At 43.1% G+C, this 21,409-nt stretch overlaps 1 protein-coding gene across 13 annotated transcripts in view; it reads left to right on the forward strand.

The window, feature by feature from the left end:
- The window catches only part of LOC106607646 (serine/threonine-protein kinase MRCK beta), a 145,913-nt gene that overhangs the window by 37,419 nt on the left and 87,085 nt on the right, over positions 1–21,409 (forward strand). For 11 of the 13 annotated variants that reach the window (XR_006770272.1, XR_006770273.1, XR_001329245.2 and 8 more), the window contains 4 exons: positions 4,699–4,794; positions 5,973–6,121; positions 11,534–11,627; positions 16,872–17,072. Coding sequence is in view for 10 of the 13 variants with exons in the window: in XM_045720721.1 (XP_045576677.1) it covers positions 4,699–4,794; positions 5,973–6,121; positions 11,534–11,627; positions 16,872–17,072 (540 nt within the window). In the remaining 3 variants the exon portion in view is untranslated. Of the gene's footprint in view, positions 1–4,698; positions 4,795–5,972; positions 6,122–11,154; positions 11,399–11,533; positions 11,628–11,717; positions 11,790–16,871; positions 17,073–21,409 lie in introns of those variants that run through there. The other 2 variants (XM_045720724.1, XM_045720725.1) reach the window with 2 other exon arrangements.

Here is a 21,409-nt window from a genome sequence, read left to right on the forward strand (position 1 = left end):
CATGCATGTATTGTATAACATAATGTCCTAGGGTTGTCATCTGATGAAGATCATCAAAGGTGAGTGCTGCATTTAGCTGTCTTCTGGGTTTTGGTGACATTATATGCTGGCTTGAAAAATGGGTGTCTGATTATTTCTGGCTTGGTACTCTGCTGACATAATCTAATGTTTTGCTTTCGTTGTAAAGCCTTTTTGAAATCGGACAGTGTGGTTAGATTAACGAGAGTCTTGTCTTTAAATAGCTGTAAAATAGTCATATGTTTGGGAAATTGAAGTAATAGGATTTTTAACGTTTTGAAAATCGCGCCACAGGCTGCCAGTGGCTGTTACGTAGGTGGGACGCAAGCGTCCCACCTAGCCCATAGAGGTTAAACAACACAATGTAACGCCAAGTCAATCACACTTCTGTGAAATCAAACTGTCCACTTAGGAAGCAACACTGATTGACAATAAATTTCACATGCTGTTGTGCAAATGGAATAGACAACAGGTGGAAATTATAGGCAATTAGCAAGACACCCCCAATAAAGGAGTGGTTCTGCAGGTGGTGACCACCACAGACCACTTCTCAGTTCCTATGCTTCCTGGCTGATGTTTTGGTCACTTTTGAATGCTGGCGGTGCTTTCACTCTAGTGGTAGCATGAGACGGAGTCTACAACCCACACAAGTGGCTCAGGTAGTGCAGCTCATCCAGGATGGCACATCAATGCGAGCTGTGGCAAGAAGGTTTGCTGTGTGTCAGCGTAGTGTCCAGAGCATGGAGGCGCTACCAGGAGACAGGCCAGTACATCAGGAGACGTGGAGGAGGCCATAGGAGGGCAACAACCCAGCAGCAGGACCGCTACCTCCGCCTTTGTGCAAGGAGGAGCAGGAGGAGCACTGCCAGAGCCCTGCAAAATGACCTCCAGCAGGCCACAAATGTGCATGTGTCTGCTCAAACGGTCAGAAACAGACTCCACGAGGGTGGTATGAGGGCCCGACGTCCACAGGTGGGGGTTGTGCTTACAGCCCAACACCGTGCAGGACGTTTGGCATTTGCCAGAGAACACCAAGATTGGCAAATTCGCCACTGGCGCCCTGTGCTCTTCACAGATGAAAGCAGGTTCACACTGAGCACATGTGACAGAGTCTGGAGACACCGTGGAGAACGTTCTGCTGCCTGCAACATCCTCCAGCATGACCGGTTTGGCGGTGGGTCAGTCATGGTGTGGGGTGGCATTTCTTTGGGGGGCCGCACAGCCCTCCATGTGCTCGCCAGAGGTAGCCTGACTGCCATTAGGTACCCGAGATGAGATCCTCAGACCCCTTGTGAGACCATATGCTGGTGCGGTTGGCCCTGGGTTCCTCCTAATGCAAGACAATGCTAGACCTCATGTGGCTGGAGTGTGTCAGCAGTTCCTGCAAGAGGAAGGCATTGATGCTATGGACTGGCCCGCCCGTTCCCCAGACCTGAATCCAATTGAGCACATCTGGGACATCATGTCTCGCTCCATCCACCAACGCCACGTTGCACCACAGACTGTCCAGGAGTTGGCGGATGCTTTAGTCCAGGTCTGGGAGGAGATCCTTCAGGAGACCATCCGCCACCTCATCAGGAGCATGCCCAGGCGTTGTAGGGAGGTCATACCGAGCCTCATTTTGACTTGTTTTAAGGACATTACATCAAAGTTGGATCAGCCTGTAGTGTGGTTTTCCACTTTAATTTTGTGTGTGACTCCAAATCCAGACCTCCATGGGTTGATAAATTGGATTTCCATTGATTATTTTTTTGTGATTTTGTTGTCAGCACATTCAACTATGTAAAGAAAAAAGTATTTAATAAGAGTATTTCATTCATTCAGATCTAGGATGTGTTATTTTAGTGTTCCCTCTATTTTTTTGAGCAATGTATATAAAATGGCAAACATTTCTAAAAACTGGTTTTGGCTTTGTCATAATGGGGTATTGTGTGCAGTTTGATTAAAATGTGTATCCATTTTAGAATAAGACTATAACGTAACAATGTGGAAAAGGGAAGGGGTCTGAATACTTTCCTATTGCACCATGTATGATAAATCATTGCTAGCATTGGTTACAAACTGCCACTGCTACAATCTGCCAATAGCAATGCGTCAGCCATATGAGGGGAAGGTAGGCCTCGTTGAAGATGGCTATCTTAATTTACACCATATAAGTTAAAGGTAAATCTGAATAATCTCATGAAAAAAAGTGACTAAAATGACTGTGACTAAAACTAGATTAAAATAGTCGAGGTTTAGTCGACTGATAAGAACTAAAATTAAGAGGGATGAAATTACTAAAAGTGGACTAAAACTAAATCTAAAATACCTGATGAAATGTACTAGTTACAAATCCAGTTAGAACACAGTACATTGTTTGTCATAAGGTTTGGCCCTGGATTGTGACGTCAGTCTGGTAAAATACTGTAGATACAAACAGTTGTTTGAGTATGCCCATTGCCCAATAGGTTATTGCTATTTTGTTTATTATTTTCAGTTTAGGAATAGATTTAGTAAGCATCTGTATCTTTTTTTTAACGTAATGTTTTGCAATTGAAAATTATTGGCCAAGTTCAGGTTGTAAAGTAAGTAGCATTTCAAGAGCCGGAACGGCTCTTAGGAGCAGGAGCCTATCTCCTGTTTCTGTAGCGTGAGGCAGCGTGACGTAGAAGTACACCCTCTGGACGGGATGCTAGTCTGTTGCAGGTCCTTGCCCCTAATCCACCTCTTTAATGCTTAGTGCCAAACAGAGACTCATAGGCTCCCATTTTTAGTATTTGGTATGACTTTGCCGGGTTTCAAACTCCCAACCTTCCAATCTCAGGCGGACACTCAAACCACAAAGGCACCGAGTTGGTACATTTATGTAGTACCTTCAATGTAAAAAAAAAAAGAAGAAAAAAAAGTATTATTTGTTGGCATTTAGCATGCCCAATTAGTGAACTATTTTGATAATATGGACAAAATGGACCTATTAGGGCATTAAACACTGAGTGTACAAAGCATTAGCAACACCTGCTCTTTACATGACATAGACTGGCCAGGTGAATTCAGGTGAAAGCTATGCTCCCTTATTGATATCACTTGTTTAATCCACTTCAATCAGTGTAGAGATGGATTTTTAAGCCTTGGGACAATCAAGACATGCATTTGTGTGTGTGTGTGTGTGTGTGTGTGTGCGCCATTCAGAGGGTGAATGGGCATGACAAACACCTTGTTCAGTCCATGCTCCGACGAATTGAGGCTGTTCTGAGGGCAAAAGGGTGTGCAAAACAATATTAGGGAGGTGTACATGCGGAGTGTCTTTTAGATGCATTTCAAATTTTGCACACAAAGTAGGTTTGCAAAATTCCCAGAAGCTTTGCTAAAGTTCCCACGTTTTTCCAGAGAACCTGTTTGGAGGATTTTTGGAAATGTGGGAATAGCAAACAGCACTGAACATACCGGTAATCCTGTTTACCCCCATGACATCAGTCTTGACATGTAATAGGGTGCATGAGTGAGAGCAAGCAAGTGGGGGATCTATGAATGACCATTTGTGTGTGAGGGAAATTGTGAGAAAGAGACTGCTCGAGTGAGAGTATGAGTACGGGAACTTAGTGACTGAGAGGAGGAGGGTTAAATATGTGGTTTTTAGTGACTGAGCGCAGGAGGGTTCAAAGATGTGGTTTTTAGTGACTGAGAGGAGGAGAGTTAAAGATGTGGATCAAATCAAAGTGTATTTGTCACGTGCGCCAAATACAACAGGTGTAGACCTTGCAGTGAAATGCTTACTTACAGGCGCTAACCAATAGTGCAAAAAAGGCATTAGGTGAATAGGTAGGTAAAGAAATAAAACAACAGTAAAAAGACAGGCTATATACAGTAGCGAGGCTACATACAGACACCGGTTAGTCAGGCAGATTGAGGTAGTATGTACATGTAGATATGGTTAAAGTGATACTGCATATATGATGCACAGAAAGTAGCAGTAGTGTAAAAGAAGGGGTTGGCGGGTGGTGGGTGGCGGGACACAATTCAGATATCCCGGTTAGCCAATGTGCAGGGGCACTGGTTGGTCAGGCCAATTGAGGTAGTATGTACATGAATGTATAGTTAAACTGACTATGCATATATGATAAACAGAGAGTAGCAGCAGCGTAAAAGAGGGGTTGTGGGGGGGGGGGGCACAGTGCAAATAATCTGGGTAGCCCTTTGATTACCTGTTCAGGAGTCTTATGGCTTGGGGATAACAACTGTTGAGAAGCCTTTTTGTCCTGGACTTGGCACTCCGGTACCGCTTGCCATGCGGTAGTAGAGAGAACAGTCTATGACTGGGGTGGCTGGGGCCTTTGACAATTTTTAGAGCCTTCTTCTGACACCGCCTGGTGTAGAGGTCCTGGATGGGTCAAAGATGTGGTTTTTAGTGACTGAGAGGAGGATGGTTCAAAGATGTGGTTTTTAGTGACTGAGAGGAGGATGGTTCAAAGATGTGGTTTTTAGTGACTGAGAGGAGGATGGTTCAAAGATGTGGTTTTTCAAGAATTCCTCAATCAGACTGACCTGTATGAACTTGACCTTTTTTAAAATAGTATTTTACTGTTTTCCAATTCTCTGTTGATCCACATTTGTGTGTGTGTGTGTATTGCGCGCCTGTGTGTGCACGCAACTAGGGAATATGTCATAGCTGACCCCTCGATGTCATTGTTTCCTACACAGACGGCGTGTTTCCGCGAGGAGAGAAACGTTCTAGTGAACGGAGACGGTCAGTGGATCACCACCCTCCACTACGCCTTCCAGGACGACAACTTCCTGGTAACAGCTTTACACACACACACGCACACATTATGTTCTTCTATCCTCGTGAGGACCTAAAGTATATTTTCATTCAAAATCCTGTTTTCCTTAACCCCAAACCCTTACCCTAACTCCTAAACCTTACCACTAAACCCTTACCCTAATTGTAACGCTGAACCTAAAATAGCCTTTGTCCTCATGGGGATGTGGGAAATATCCTTGTGGGGACATTTGGGGATTTTTAGGTCCCCACAAGGATAAAAGAACCAACACACACACACTTGTGTATACTCTGTCTGGGTGTGTAGTATCTGTGTGTGTTTATGTATACAGTGCATTCTGAAAGTATTCAGACCCCTTGACTTTTTCCATATTTTGTTACATTACAGCCTCATTCTAAAATGGATTAAATGCATTTTTTTATGATTAAATATTAAAAACAGAAATACCTTATTTACAGAAGTATTCAGACCCTTTTGCTATGAGACTCGCAATTGAGCTCAGGTGCATCCTGTTTTCATTCATACCTAAGAAGACTCGAGGCTGTAATCGCTGCCAAAGATGTTTCAACAAAGTACTGGGTAAAGGGTCTGGATGCTTATGCGAATGTGAAATTTCAGTTTTTTTATTTGAATAAATTTGCTATAATTTCTAAAATCAATTTTTTGCTTTGCCATTATCGCTGCAATACCTGGTGATGGACTGCTGTGTGTGTGTGTGTGTGTGTGTGTGTGTGTGTGTGTGTGTGTGTGTGTGTGTGTGTGTGTGTGTGTACACTGTAACCCATACCCTGTCTCTCCTCTGTAGTACCTGGTGATGGACTACTGTGTGTGTGTGAACACAATATAACCCGTCTCTCCTCTGTAGTACCTGGTGATGGACCACTGTGTGTGTGTGAACACAATATAACCCGTCTCTCCTCTGTAGTACCTGGTGATGGACCACTGTGTGTGTGTGAACACAATATAACCCGTCTCTCCTCTGTAGTACCTGGTGATGGACCACTGTGTGTGTGTGTGTGTGTGTGTGTGTGTGTGTGTGTGTGTGTGTGTGTGTGTGTGTGTGTGTGTGTGTGTGTGTGTGTGTGTGTGTGTGTGTGTGAACACAATATAACCCGTCTCTCCTCTGTAGTACCTGGTGATGGACCGCTGTGTGTGTGAACACAATATAACCCATACCCCATCTCTCCTCTTTAGTACCTGGTGATGGACTACTATGTGGGTGGTGACCTCTTGACCCTGCTCAGTAAGTTCGAGGACCGTCTCCCAGAGGACATGTCCAAGTTTTATGTGGCCGAGATGGTGCTGGCCATCCACTCTATACACCAACAACACTACGTACACAGGTAAGAGGGATGTGTGTGTGTCAGTGTATCTGTGACCGATTATATAGAAAGGCAGATCTCGCTCTGGAAGTGTTTGAAGAGAGTTGTGTGTGGATGTGAATCTGTAACAGGTACAGAGTAGGCAGAGCTCTCTCTGAGAGGGAACTGAGTGTGGAAGTGCTGAAGTGTGTGTGTGAGGGGGTCTCTCCCCACATGACTGGCCCCGTACCTGATGCCAGGGATATGTCTGGTTGTGGGATATGGAAGAGTCTTTTCCTGGAAGCAATGCCCCCTGGGCAATGGAGTCCTGGCCAGCCATCCTGCGCTGCTCCTTCCTTCCTGCCCGACCCACAGACAGAGGCTGCTCTCCCATTCTTTATTACTCTACCCTTCTCCCCGAAGTGTGCACTTGTTCACTCCCCCTCATGGATTTAAAAAGGAAAGAAGGGACTTATTTGATGATTGTGCTGAAAAACTCCCTGTAAGCCCCATGCTTACACAAACCTATTCCCCCTCAGGAGTCTTAAAGTGTTTGGCATGGATCCTCAAAAGATTTTACAGCTGCACTATCGAGAGCATCCTGATGGGTTGCATCACTGCCTGGTATGGCAACTGCTCAGCCTCAGACTGCAAGGCACTACAGAGTGTACCACTAGGCTACCTGCCGCCCCAGTGTGGGTGTGTGTGCGCGCATACGGCCCAGTACATCACCGGGACCAAGCTTCCTGCCATCCAGGTCCTCTATACCAGGTGGTGTCAGAGGAAGGCCCTAAAAATCATCAAATACTCCAGCCACCCTAGTCATAGATTGTTCTCTGCCAGCGCACGGCAAGTGGTACCGGAGCGCCAAGTCTAGGTCCAAGAGGCTTCTAAACAGCTTCTACACCCAAGCCATAAGACTCCTGAACTTCTAATCAAATGGCTACCCAGACTATTTGCATTTGATCTAATGCTTTGGAATCTGTAAGGAGGACTGAACGGGGAGGGAATTTGACCACAGCCAGAGAGAGGAAGGGTCTGGTACCATTTTGACTTGTAGTCCTTTTCCCTTAGCCCCTACCCATCTGAATGGGATAGGTAGGTGTAATCGCCCACAATGTGGGCTTTCCAATTGGGCTAAGTGGAGCCTAATGCATATTGCTTTTCCCCCTATGGCATCCTTTCAGATTTGGGAACACCGGAGGGGCCAAGGGCCAAAATGGAACGGGCCGTATTAGACTGATGTACTGCAGTGAGATAGAGGGGGAAACTGAGGGAGAGGGACAAGATTAATCAACAGAGGGAGGGAGGGAAAGAGATGGAGGGTGGGATAGAAGGGGAACGATGGGAGAGGGAGAGAGATGAAGTGTGAGAGAGAGGGAGCAACAGAACGAGAGAATGAAGGTGTTGGTTGAAGCCTACTTTCTCTCTGTCACACACACACTCCGAACACACACACACACACACACACACACACACACACACACACACACACACACACACTAGAGCTGGGACTATAAACCGAAAATGATTCACTGACTTTATCGATTAGTTATTGCAGGCATTTTGCTGATATCATTCGTTGCGATAAGTAGCCTATACTAGAGAAATGTGAAGTTTGAAATGAAATACGTTTGCGAATATGAGTGATTGTTAACCCTTTACACTCGTACCTGTACACGGGTTGAAAATGGCAGATATGTGCTTAAATTGGAACGTAGAGGCTGTACAGTAATTGTCAGAGCTCTGGCTCTGCGCTTCATGGTGCGGTATGGGTTTTGACTGACAACCGTTTTGAATTTGAGCACCACGTGTGACAGGAAGTTGTCCCCATCCCTCCCTGTAGGGCAACTTTTGCATTTTTTTGTTGTTGTCTGAGTGAGGGAAATGCTGATGACTCAATGAAAGATGAGACTTTTTGAAAGATGAGACTTTGAAGATTCTAATAAATAACCTCTGATGTCATGAAAGCGAGTTCAAATATGTATTTCACATTTCCAAATCATAAATCTCCTTTTGTATACAGTGTAAATGTTTATGATCACTATGTTCGATGCACAGTTACAGGATTACCTGGCGTCATACCCTAGATTGTTCTGAACAGAATTATTGCGAAGAAAATTTGCCACGGCACACACACCTGAATGCACTCATGACTCCTTTCTCTCCGCACCGACATTACGATCTGGTTCTCTGAATTGCCTTGTGAAAGCCTAACACTGTAAGATCGTATTTTATGACTTAGCGAGTCATGTTGGCAATAGAATAAGCTTTAAAATCATGGCCACCTGAACCAGGGTACGATTTATAATGGACCGTTTTTGGATTGCGTAAACAACAACAGCAATTGTGTGATTGCAGGGATGTGTTCCAAGGGAAACAACTGCAAGTGTGCTTGCTCTTAACGGCAAAGCAAGGAGAGCTCAAAAAGTAGTTTCTAGTTGACTTTTCGTCAAGTCATAAAAGTAAATTGAAATTACTTGGGGTCTGTGCCCACTTTGGAGAGGTGTGTGGCCACTTAGAGACACCAGTTAGTCCTCTCACTCAAACCCTTGTAATGTTTTGGTCCTATGTTGCATCTACAGTTGAAGTCGGAAGCTTACATACACTTAGGTTGGAGTCATTAAAACTCGTTTTTCAACCACTCCACAAATTTCTTGTTAATGAACTATAGTTTTGGCAAGTCTGTTAGGACATCTACTTTGCATGACACAAGTCATTTTTCCAACAATTGTTTCCAGACAGATTATTTCACTTATAATTCACTGTATCACAATTCCAGTGGGTCAGAAGTTTACATACACTAAGTTGACTGTGCCTTTAAACAGCTGGGAAAATTCCAGAAAATGATGTCATGGCTTTAGAAGCTTCTGATAGGCTAATTGACATCATTTGAGTCAATTGGAGGTGTACCTGTGGATGTATTTCAAGGCCTACCTTCAAACTCAGTGCCTACCTTCAAACTCAGTGCCTCTTTGCTTGACATCATGGGAAAATCAAAAGAAATCAGCCAAGACCTCAAAGAAAATTGTAAACCTCCACAAGTCTGGTTCATCCTTGGGAGCAATTGCCAAACGCCTGAAGGTACTACAATAATACGCTAGTATAAACACCATGGGACCACGCAGCCGTCATACCGCTCAGGAAGGAGACGCGTTCCGTCTCCTAGAGATGAACGTACTTTGGTGCAATAAAGTGCAAATCAATCCCAGAACAACAGCAAAGGACCTTGTGAAGATGCTGGAGGAAACAGGTACAAATGTATCTATATCCACAGTAAAACGAGTCCTATATTGACATAACCTGAAAGGCCGCTCGGCAAGGAAGAAGCCACTGCTCCAAAACCACCATCAAAAAGCCAGACTACGGTTTGCAAGTGCACATTGGGACAAAGATCGTACTTTTTGGAGAAATGTCCTCTGGTCTGATAAAAAAAAAAAAACGTTTTGGCCATAATGACCATTGTTATATTTGGAGGAAAAGGGGAGGCTTGCAAGCCGAAGAACACCATCCCAACCGTGTAGCACGGGGGTGGCAGTATCATGTTGTGGGGGTGCTTTGCTGCAGGGGGAACTGGTGCACTTCCCAAAATAGATGGCATCATGAGGGAACGAAATTATGTGGATATATTGAAGCAACATCTCAAGACATGTAGTTAAAGCTTGGTGGCAAATGTGTCTTCCAGATGGACAATGACCCCAAGCGTACTTCCAAAGTTGTGGCAAAATGGCTTAAGGACAACAAAGTCAAGGTATTTGAGTGGCCATCACAAAGCCCTGCCCTCATTCCCATAGAAAATGTGTGAGCAGAACTGGAAAAAGTGTGTGTGAGCAAGGAGGCCTACAAACCTGACTCCGTTACACCAGCTCTGTCAGGAGGAATGGGCCAAAATTAACCCAACTTATTGTGGGAAGCTTGTGGAAGTCTACCTGAAACATTTGACCCAAGTTAAACAATTGAAAGGCAATGCTACCAAATGCTGAGTGTATGCAAACTTCTGACCCACTGGGAATGTGATGAAAGAAATTTAAAGCTGAAATAAATCATTCTCTCTACTATTATTCTGACATTTCACATTCTTAAAATAAAGTGGTGATCCTAACTGACCTAAGACAGGGAATTTTTACTAGGATTAAATGACAGGAATTGTGAAAAACTGAGTTTAAGTGTATTTGTCTAAGGTGTATGTAAACTTCAACTGTGTGATATATATATATATATATATATCTCTCTCAGGGATGATCAATGGAAACAGGATGCACTTGAGCTCAATTTAGTCTCATAACAAAGTGGCTATATATATATATATATATATATATATACAGCCACTTTGTTATGAGACTAAATTGAGCTCAAGTGCATCCTGTTTCCATTGATCATCCCTGAGATGTTTCTACAACTTGATTGGGGTCCACCTGTGGTAAATTCAATTGATTGGACATTATTTGGAAGGCACACAGCTGTCAATATAAGGTCCAACAGTTGTCAGTGCATGTCAGAAGAGAAACCAAGCTATGAAGTCGAAGGAATTGTCCGTAGAGCTCAGACAGTATAGTGTCAAGGCACAGATCTGGGGAAAGGTACAAAAATGTTTTTTGCAGCATTGAAGGGCCCCAAGAACGCAGTGGCCTCCATCATTCTTAAATGGAAGAAGTTGGGAACCACCGACTTCAACTGATTCCCACATTTTCCAGGAATATTCTTATCATGTTACTAAATGTATCCGCAGTATTTTCAGGTTTCGTTATCAACAAATGCAGTGAAAAGTACTGTAAAATGTCACACAAAATAAACAGTGGTAATGTTTGGATTCAGTCTTGTCAGGTGTAAAGGGTTAATGGGACAATTGATGGCTACAACCATCATAGTAGTTGTTTAAAGGATAAAAGAACTGTGAAAATAAAGGAGCCATGGTAGATTGCTTTAGTGCACTGATTGACAAACACACCACCTTACACTTTGTTTGTTCTCTACTCTAATGGTTGTGTGTGGATGCTTCGGTTTGTGGGAGAGAGAGAGGGAATGAGTATCTGTAAAGAGAAATGTATGAACAAAGGTGTGTGTGTGTGTGTGTTAGTTTGCGTTGGGATGTTTGTGTTTAGGTGTTCATGCCGTTCCCACTGTGCCCAGCATGGTGCCAGGATTAGTAAAACAGAGGGCACTGCCATGGAGCGGGAATAGAGGGGGAACGGGGGAGAGAGAGAGAGGGACGGTGGATGAACAATGGCGAGTTGTTCAGCTCAGACAGCCACCCGGGAGAGAAATGTTGAGGGGAGGGTGTGTGTATTGAGCCGTACATTTTATCCGATGCACTTTAAGGTAATCTTTAAGACAATGTCACAATTATATACAGGGCTATATATCGGTGGAGAGGAGACATGGCCAATCCGAACCATTTGTCTCTCTCTACCTCTCTACCGCTCTCTCTCTCTACCTCTCTACCTCCTCCTCCAGAGATATCAAGCCAGACAACGTGCTGCTAGACATGAATGGCCACATCCGGTTGGCCGACTTTGGCTCCTGCCTGAAGATGATGCTGGACGGCACGGTCAGTCAGACACACACACACACACACACACACACACACACACAGATTTAGCCAATAAGTAAAATTGTTTAAAGTTGGAATCTGCCTTAGGGGGAAACCGCTCCACTGGCTGCCCCACCACCATTGTTTTTGATGCCGAGCTGAGGAGCTACGGACAGCATGGTAAAAAGAACACACTGAACAGCACTGGCACTGCAAACTGCTTCCAGAGGGAGATTGCCACTGCTAGGAAACAATACAGATCATCAGCTTCTCAGCGTACTCATGCTCTTCGTGGGACAGGTTTTTGAAAAAGTTGTTCAGGGCCTGGTCATCACGATCAAAATAGTACGCCATGGACAGGTAGACATATGAAGGGTACAGCTCCAGGTTGAGAGAGGATGGATGCATCACAGGGTCACCTACAGTGCAGTGCCCCTGGAGCAATGTAAACCTCTCTAGACCCATAGGACTTGAAGCCTCTCTTTCTCTAGACATACTAGCCCCTTAGCTCCAATAGACAGGAAAGCACTATTTTTTTACATTTTAGTCATTTAGCAGACGCTCTTATCCAGAGCGACTTACAGTAGTGAATGCATACATTTCATACAATTTCATACATTTTTTTCTGTGCTGGCCCCCCGTGGGAATCGAACCCACAACCCTGGTGTTGCAAACACCATGCTCTACCAACTGAGCTACAGGGAAGGCTGTAGCTCACTATGCTTCTACTACTGTATGTGTGTGTCACGTGTACACCTGTGACAATGACATAACCCCACAGGCTATGCCTCATCTTCAAAATACGTCACAAGCATAGAATGCAATATACAGAAGTTCAGGCTTTTTTTCTAACTGCCTGACACTGTTTCCCAAATGGCATCCTTTTCCATATACAGTACACTGCTTTTGACCAGAGCCCTTATTCGTTTACTAGAAAGCATCACGTTCGGATGATGCATGCGCATCCCGGTACCAAAAAGCTCTGTAGCATGATAGCTTAACATTTAAAGTCGGGACCTTGACAAACTTAAGTGAGTGGGTGATGACCATGAAAACAAGCTTGACTGCCTCTGGCTTTATCTAGCTCTTTGTGATATTTTACCTTGCCTCGCTAACTTGCTAGGTAATCCATCCTCCTCTGACATATGCGATGATGAAGTTGCATGTGATTTGTATCCACTGCTTGGTAAACAGAGGTTTCTGATGAACTGCACTCGCTACTTTTCATGACGGGCTGGTAAATGGATCTATAGGGGATGTGGTGCTATTTAGCATGCAGACAGAGTGGTCAATAAGAGACTCTTACGCTTTAGTCAGGTCAATGAAGATGTCAATGAGGAGTGACTTACAGTAAATACTTCCAACCATAGAAATAGAATGACTAGAGATTACAATAGATTCTAATTATTTACATGCAACAAGGACCTGAACAGTCTTATATAGAACTAGTAGCAGAAGTAGAAGCCACATTCAAATGCAACAGTCTTGCAGAACTGTGCAGCAGCAGCACTCCGGGTGAAGTTTTCCCTAGGAACAGATCTAGGATCAGCTTTCCCTTCCCCCAATCTTAACCTTAACCATTTGTGGGGGGAAATGCATAACCGATGCACGATCAGCGTCTAGGGGCAGCTTCACCCTGCTGCAGCAGCAGCAACTTTAGACCGATGCGCACCAACGAGGACATATCTACAGAACAGTTTACACACAAACTGTTTCACACTCCACAGCAGCTAACATCATCACCCAGTTTTAGTAGATTAAAATGGTAATGGTGGCTATATAATCAGATTTAGGAGGCTTCACTTTAGTGTCTTTCACAGAACCTGATTAACTGACAACAAGAAATATGCTCAATTTGTGTTTAGCCAATAAGTAAAAATTATATTTTTAATCAGTGTTGTTTAAAGTTGGAATCTGCCTTAGGGGGAAACAGGGCCACCACCATTGTTATTGTTGCCGAGCTGAGGAGCGTCACGCAGCATGGTAAAAATACCCTCCAAGGATGCTCAATCCTCTCCCCAAGCTTCCTCTGACTTTGCAGTTTCCTACATTTCCCACAAAGCCACTCAGGATTCTGCTCTCTGAGCAACTGGGCAGCACCATGCAATAGGAGAAATGTGATGGACCCTCTAAATTACACATTTCTCCATGTAAGAAGATAGGGGGAAAAAAAGGATCAATGGCTCATTCAAGAAAATACAATCTTCCTCTTTGACATCGGCCAGCATTGAAATCTGACATGTACGATAGACATTTTTGCGATCTAAAAGTCATCTTTCTATTAACTTCTGGTCTAGTGAGAGTGGCTTTATCACAATGCTATGTCATACCAGCTGTAAATCTTCCTGCGTGAACGGCAAGAGCTCATGAAAACATGAAATGACCCGGAGAATCTATAGAACATGCTCAGAGAAGCCCCAAAAATATCTATCATTTAAAATGGGTGAATCTTTCCTTGAAGGTCTGACTATATGCCTCTGGTCTCTAAACTTCTTACACAAAGATTAACGACAGTCCAAGCCGTGTATGCAACGCCAAATTACCATTTGAACTTGATTAAAAATCAAAGTAGCTCAGGAGTAGGCTTAATCTGTCTAGGAATCAAGCTCTTAATTTTTTATTAAGATTTGTCTCCCTCTTAAAAACCTAGCATCTGTAAATGACTTGATATGCCGAGTGCCCTCAGAGTTCAACGGGTGTAAAATGGAAGGGTTGCATCCCAAATGGCACCCTATTCCCTACTATAGTGCCTTGCAAAAGTTTTCATCCCCCTTGGCGTTTTTACTATTTTGTTGCATTACAACCTGTAATTTAAATGGATTTTTATTTGGATTTCATGTAATGGACATGCACAAAATAGTCCAAATTGGTGACGTGAAATGAAAAAAATGACTTGTTTCAATAAATTCTAAAAAATAAAAACCGGAAAAGGGGTGTGTGCATATGTATACACCCCCTTTGCTATGAAGCCCCTTAATAAGATCTGGTCCAACCAATTACCTTCAGAAGTCACATGTGTTCACCAAAAGGCATGTAGGAGACTCCCCTAACATATGGAAGAAGGTACTCTGGTCAGATGAGACTACAATTGAGCTTTTTTGCCATCAAGGTAAATGCTATGTCTTAGGCAAACCCAACACCTCTCATCATCCCGAGAACACCATCCCCACAGTGAAGCATGATGGTGGTGGCAGCATCATGCTGTGGGGATGATTTTCATCGGCAGGGACTGGGAAACTGGTCAGAATTGAAAGAATGATGGATGGCGCTAAATACAGGGAAATTCTTGAGCGAAGCCTGTTAGTCTTCCAGAGACTTGAGACTGGGACGGAGGTTCACCTTCCAGCAGGTCAATGACCCTAAGCATACTGCTAAAGCAACACTCGAGTGGTTAAAGGGGAAACATTTCAATGTCTTGGAATGGCCTAGTCAAAGCCCAGACCTCAATCCAATTGAGAATCTGTGGTATGACTTAAGATTGTTGTACACCAGCGGAAGCCATCCAAGTTGAAGGAGCTGAAGCAGTTCTGCCTTGAAGAATGGGCAAAAATCCCAGTGGCTAGATGTGTCAAGCTTATAGAGACATACCCCAAGAGACACGCAGCTGTAATTGCTGCAAAAAGGTGGCTATACAAAGTATTGGCTTTTGGGGGGGTGAATAGTTATGCACGCTCAAGTTTTTCAATTTTTTATCTTCTTGTTTCACAATAAAAAGTATTTTGCATCTTCAAAGTGTTAGGCATGTTGTGTAAATCAAATGACACAAACCCCCCAAAAATTTATTTTAATTCCAGGTTGTAAGGCAACAAAATAGGAAAAATGTGAAGGGGGTGAATACTTTTGCAAGCCACTGTAGTCCACTACCTTTGACCAGGGCCCATAAGGCTCTTGTCAAAAGTAGTGAACTATATAGGGAATTAGTGTGCTGTTTGGGATGGAGACAAGGGCTCATAGTTCCTAATGTTTTTTATGACATGGTGTAAGGGAATTACAAGCGGTTAGCTGAGCGCTAACAGGCCAAGGTTTTATTGAACAATGTTTCAAAAATAAAGATTAAGATGGGCAAAAGAACAGTCACTGGACAGAGGAACTCTGCCTAGAAGGCCAGCATCCTGGAGTCAGCTCTTCACTGTTGACATTGAGACTGGTGTTTTGCGGGTACTATTTAATGAAGCTGCCAGTTGAGGACTTGTGAGGTGTCTGTTTCTCAAACTAGACACTCTAATGTACTTGTCCTCTTGCTCAATTGTGCACCGGGGCCTCCCACTCTTTCTATTCTGGTTAGGGCCAGTTTGCGCTGTTCTGTGAAGGGAGTAGTACACAGCGTTGTACGAGATCTTCAGTTTCTTGGCAATTTCTCGCATGGAATAACCTTCATTTCTCAGAACAAGAATAGACTGACGAGTTTCAGAAGAAAGTTATTTTGTTTCTGGACATTTTGAGCCTGTAGTCGAATCCACAAATGCTCATGCTCCAGATACTCAACTAGTATCAACTTGCTTCTTCGGACAACAGTTTTCAGCTGTGCTAACATAATTGCAAAAGGGTTTTCTAATGATCAATTAGCCTTTTTAAAATGATAACTTGGATTAGCTAACACAACGTGCCATTGGAACACAGGAGTGATGGTTGCTGATAATGGGCCTCTGTACGCCTATGTAGATATTCCATAAAAAATCTGCTGTTTCCAGCTACAATAGTCATTTACAACATTAACAATGTCTACACTGTATTTCTGACCAATTTGATGTTGTTTTAGTGGACAAAAAAACAAGGACATTTCTAAGTGACCTCAAACTTTTGAAAGGTTGTGTACATATTACCTCAACTAACCATTGCCCCCGCACATTGACTCTGTATTTCAAAAAAATATATATTTACTTCTTAAAGCATTGTTGGTTAAGGGCTTGTAAGTAAGCATTTCACTGTAAGGTCTACACCTGTTGTATTCGGAGCATGTAACAGAAAAATTTGATTTGCTTTTAAATGTTTCTAATATTTAAATGTTCAAACTTGATGAGGTGCTTGAAGGCCATAGTGGGTTTTTCAAGTAGTATTTGAACCGTCATATCAGAGCCAACTCAAACTGGGTTTTTAATACTTGAATAGGGTCTCATTATACACACACAAACCTCTGATTTCATCACAGCAGGACCTCTTTACAAGTACAATGTTAAATCGTGCTTCTCTGACAACCCTTCAATTCCACCCCTCATTTGTAGTTCCCAACCTCTCTCCCCCCTCTTTCCTATCCTATTCCAGGTAAAGTCGTCTGTGGCTGTTGGCACTCCGGACTACATTTCCCCTGAGATCCTGCAGGCCATGGAGGACGGCATGGGGAAGTACGGCCCAGAGTGCGACTGGTGGTCGCTGGGGGTCTGTATGTATGAAATGCTCTACGGGGAGACGCCCTTCTATGCAGAGTCACTGGTGGAGACCTATGGCAAGATCATGAACCACGAGGTAAACTTGAGGAAACTGGCTGACATTTTTTTTGAAAAGTTCAGTTTGTTGCGACAATGTGGTGAGGTGAAGCTGAAAGCGGGCCTTGAAAGTCTATGCTTTCACACATTTGTGTCCATTCCTGAACACAAGGAAAGGATGCTGTGCAAGAGAATTGGGTCACAGGTATGGGTAGGGAAATCTGGTCTTAGATCTGTGTTTAAGGACCAGCATGTTGCCTACCTCTGAGGCAGGACAAAGTGAGGGGGCCCTAGTGACAAGCTTGCAACAATATAGGGAATTTAGCTTGTGTGTGTGTCATCAGCATCCAAACTGCCTTAGTGACAGCTAGCAACTCGCATATGCTTTTCCTGCCTCCTTTTCTGAATCTATTGGCCAGCAATAAGTGCTACATATTCCAAACAGTTGAATAATGAATTTTTTTAACCATTTATTGATTGTTTACTTCCAAATGTACAGTATTTCACAGTTACACGGTACACTTATCAAATATTACAGGCATTTTAATTATGAATGGGTTGAAATAGTCTGTCATGGTTTATAGATTGTTTATAGAATACTGCCTTCACAAAGTATTCACACCCCTGGACTTTTTCCACATTTTGTTGTTACAGCCTGAATTTACCATTTTATTGAGATTTTTGGGTCACTGGCCTAAACACAATACCCCATAATGTCAAAGTGGATATAAAAAAAGTATTTTTTTTCAACAAAATAATTACAAATGAAAAGCTGAAATGTTTTGAGTCAATAAGTATTCAAACACTTTATTATGGCAAGCTTAAATATATTCAGGAGTAAAAATGTGCTTAAGAAGTCACATAAGTTACTTAACTCACTCTGTGTGCAATAATAGTGTTTAACATGATTTTTGAATGACTACCACATCTCTGTACCCCACACATACAATTATCTGTAAGGTCCCTCAGTCGAGCAGTGTATTTCAAACACAAAGATCAGGGAGGTTTTTCAATGCCTCACATAAAGGGCACCTATTGGTAGATGGGTAAAAATAAAAAGACACTGAATATCATGCATGGTGAAGTTATTAATTACACTTTATATGGTGTGTCAATACACCCAGTTACTACAAAGATATAGGCATCCTTCCTAACTCAGTTGCCAGAGAGGAAGGAAACCATTCAGGGATTTCACCATGAGGCCACTGGTGACTTTACAACAGTTGGATCAACAGCATTGTACAGTCCTGGCCAAAGGTTTTGAGAATGACACAAAGTCTGCTGCTTCAGTTTGTATGATGGCAATTTGCATATAATCCAGAATGTTATGAAGAGTGATCAGATGAATTGCAGTTAATTGCTAAGTCCCTCTTTGCCATGCAAATGACCTGAATCCACAAAAAACATTTCCACTGCATTTCAGCCCTGCCACAAAAAGACCAGCTGACATCATGTCAGTGATTCTCTCGTTAACACAGGTGTGAGTGTTGACGAGGACAAGGCTGGAGACTACTCTGTCGTGCTGATTGAGTTCGAATAACAGACTGGAAGCTTCAAAAGGAGGGTGGTGCTTGGAATCATTGTTCTTCCTCTGTCAACCATGGTTACCTGCAAGGAAACGTGCCGTCATTGCTTTGCACAAAAAAAGGCTTCACTGGCAAGGATATTGCTGCCAGTAAGATTGCACCTAAATCAACCATTTATCGGATCATCAAGAACTTCAAGGAGAACGGTTGAATTGTTGTGAAGAAGGCTTCAGGGCGCCCAAGAAAGTCCAGCAAGCGCCAGGATCAGGGCACCACCAGTGCAGAGCTTGTTCAGGAATGGCAGCAGGCAGGTGTGAGTGCATCTGCACGCACAGTGAGGCGAAGACTTTTGGAGGATGGCCTGGTGTCAAGAAAGGCAGCAAAGAAGCCACTTCTCTCCAGGAAAAACATCAGGGACAGACTGATATTTTGCAAAAGGTACAGGGATTGGACTGCTGAGGACTGGGGTAAAGTCATTTTCTCTGATGAATCCCCTTTCTGATTGTTTGGGGCATCCAGAAAAAAGCTTGTTTGGAGAAGATAAGGTGAGCTAGCATCAGTCCTGTGTCATGCCAACAGTAAAGCATCCTGAGACCATTCATGTGTGGGGTTGCTTCTCAGCCAAGGGAGTGGGCTCACTCACAATTTTGCCTAAGAACACAGCCATGAATAAAGAATGGTACCAACACATCCTCCGAGAGCAACTTCTCCCAACCATCCATGAACAGTTTGGTGACGAACATTGCCTTTTCCAGCATGATGGAGCACCTTGCCATAAGGTAAAAATGATAACTAAGTGGCTCTGGGAACAAAACATCGATATTTTGGGTCCATGGCCAGGGAACTCCCCAGACCTTAATCCCATTGAGAACTTGTGGTCAATCATCAAGAGGCGGGTGGACAAACAAAAACCCACAAATTCTGATAAACTCCAAGCATTGATTATGCAAGAATGGGCTGCCATCAGTCAGGATGTGGCCCAGAAGTTAATTGACAGCATGTCAGGGCGGATTGCAGAGGTCTTGAAAAAGAACAGTCAACACTTCATGTAATTGTCAATAAAAGCCTTTGAGACTTATGAAATGCTTGTAATTATATTTCAGTGTTCCATAGTAACATCTGACAAAAATATCTAAAGACACGGAAGCAGCAAACTTTGTGTAAATTAATATTTGTCATTCTCAAAACTTTTGGCCACGACTGTAGTTACTCCACAATACCAACCTAATTGACAGAGGGAGAAGAAGAAAGACAGACTGTACAGAATAAAAATATTCCAAAACATGCATCCTGTTTGCAGCAAGGCACTAAAGTAATGCTGCAAAAAATGTGGCAATGCAGTTAACATTCTGCCCTAAATACATTACTTAGTACCACTCTCCATATTTTCAAGCATTGTGGCGGCTGCATCATGTTATGGGCATGCTTGTAATTGTTAACATGCGGAGTGCCAGAATTGCATAACTGCTAGAATGGCCATGATGGTCATTTTGACTGTTGATATTTCAATTGTAAAAATATTCCATAATAAATAATACCTTCCTAAATAAATGCATTTATTATGTTAAAATAGGTCATAAGAAACCTGACTGGAAGACAAGTTGCTGGCCCATCCAGACTACACCTAAACAATATTGAAACTAATTCCACACATATAATAATAATAATAATAATAATAATAGATGTGGCCTAAAGACAACATTAAATTGACAATAGTCTGATGGGTGACAAAATTATAAATTGTTGAATGGAGAGCCTGATGACCTGCGGAGAACGTATTGACAGCGTGCATTGACAAAGAAGCAAGGACCTTACCAAAGAGCACTCCTTCCATATCATTCTACAGAGGTCCATGCAGGCCAGATGTTTTGATTGCTATACCCTACTAGAAAGAGCAGATTTCAAGGTTTCTAATTAACCTATTTTTGCCAAACAATTGAACAGATTGTCTTAATGCACATGCTTTTTGTTTCATAGTTGAAACAAAGGCACTCCACGAGTGAAATCAATTTTGTATTTGAAATGATGTACAATGCATTTGGAAAGTATTCAGACCACTTGACTTTTTCCACATTTTGTTACATTACAGCCTTGTTCTAAAATTTATTAAATTGTTTTTTTCCCCCTCATCAATCTACACAAAATGCTCCATAATGACAAAATGTCACATTTACGTAAGTATTCAGACCCTTTACTTTGTTGAAGCAGCTTTGGCATCGATTACAGCCCCGAGTCTTCTTGGATGTGACGCTTCAAGCTTGGCACACCTTTATTTGGAGAGTGTCTCCCATTCTTCTCTGCAGATCCTCTCAAGCTCTTTCAGGTTAGATGCACAGCTATTTTCTAGTCTCTCCAGAGATGTTCGATCAGGTTCAATTCCGAGCTTTGGCTGGGCCACTCAAGGACATTCAGAGACTTGTCCCGAAGCCACTACTGTGTTGTCTTGGCTGTGTGCTCAGGGTCATTGTCTGAGGTCCTGAGTGCTCTGGAGCAGGTTTTCATAAAGGATCTCAATGTACTTTGCGCAGTTTTTTTTCCCTCGATCCTGACTAGTCTTCCAGTCCCCCGCTGCTGAAAAACATCTCCACAGCATGATGCTGCCACCACCATGCTTCACCGTAGGGATGGTGCCAGGTTTCCTCCAGACGTGACGCTTGGCATTCAGGCCAAGAGTTCAATCTTGGTTTCATCAGACCAGGGAATTTTGGCACACTCCAAGTGGGCTGTCATGTGCCTTTTTACTGAGGAGTGGCTTCCGTATGGCCACTCTACCATATAGGCCTGATTGGTGGAGTGCTGCAGAGATGGTTGTCCTTCTGGAATGTTCTCCCATCTTAGTGGAACTCTGGAG

This window comes from Salmo salar, chromosome ssa06, assembly GCF_905237065.1.
Source record: "Salmo salar chromosome ssa06, Ssal_v3.1, whole genome shotgun sequence".
NCBI lineage: Eukaryota > Metazoa > Chordata > Actinopteri > Salmoniformes > Salmonidae > Salmo > Salmo salar.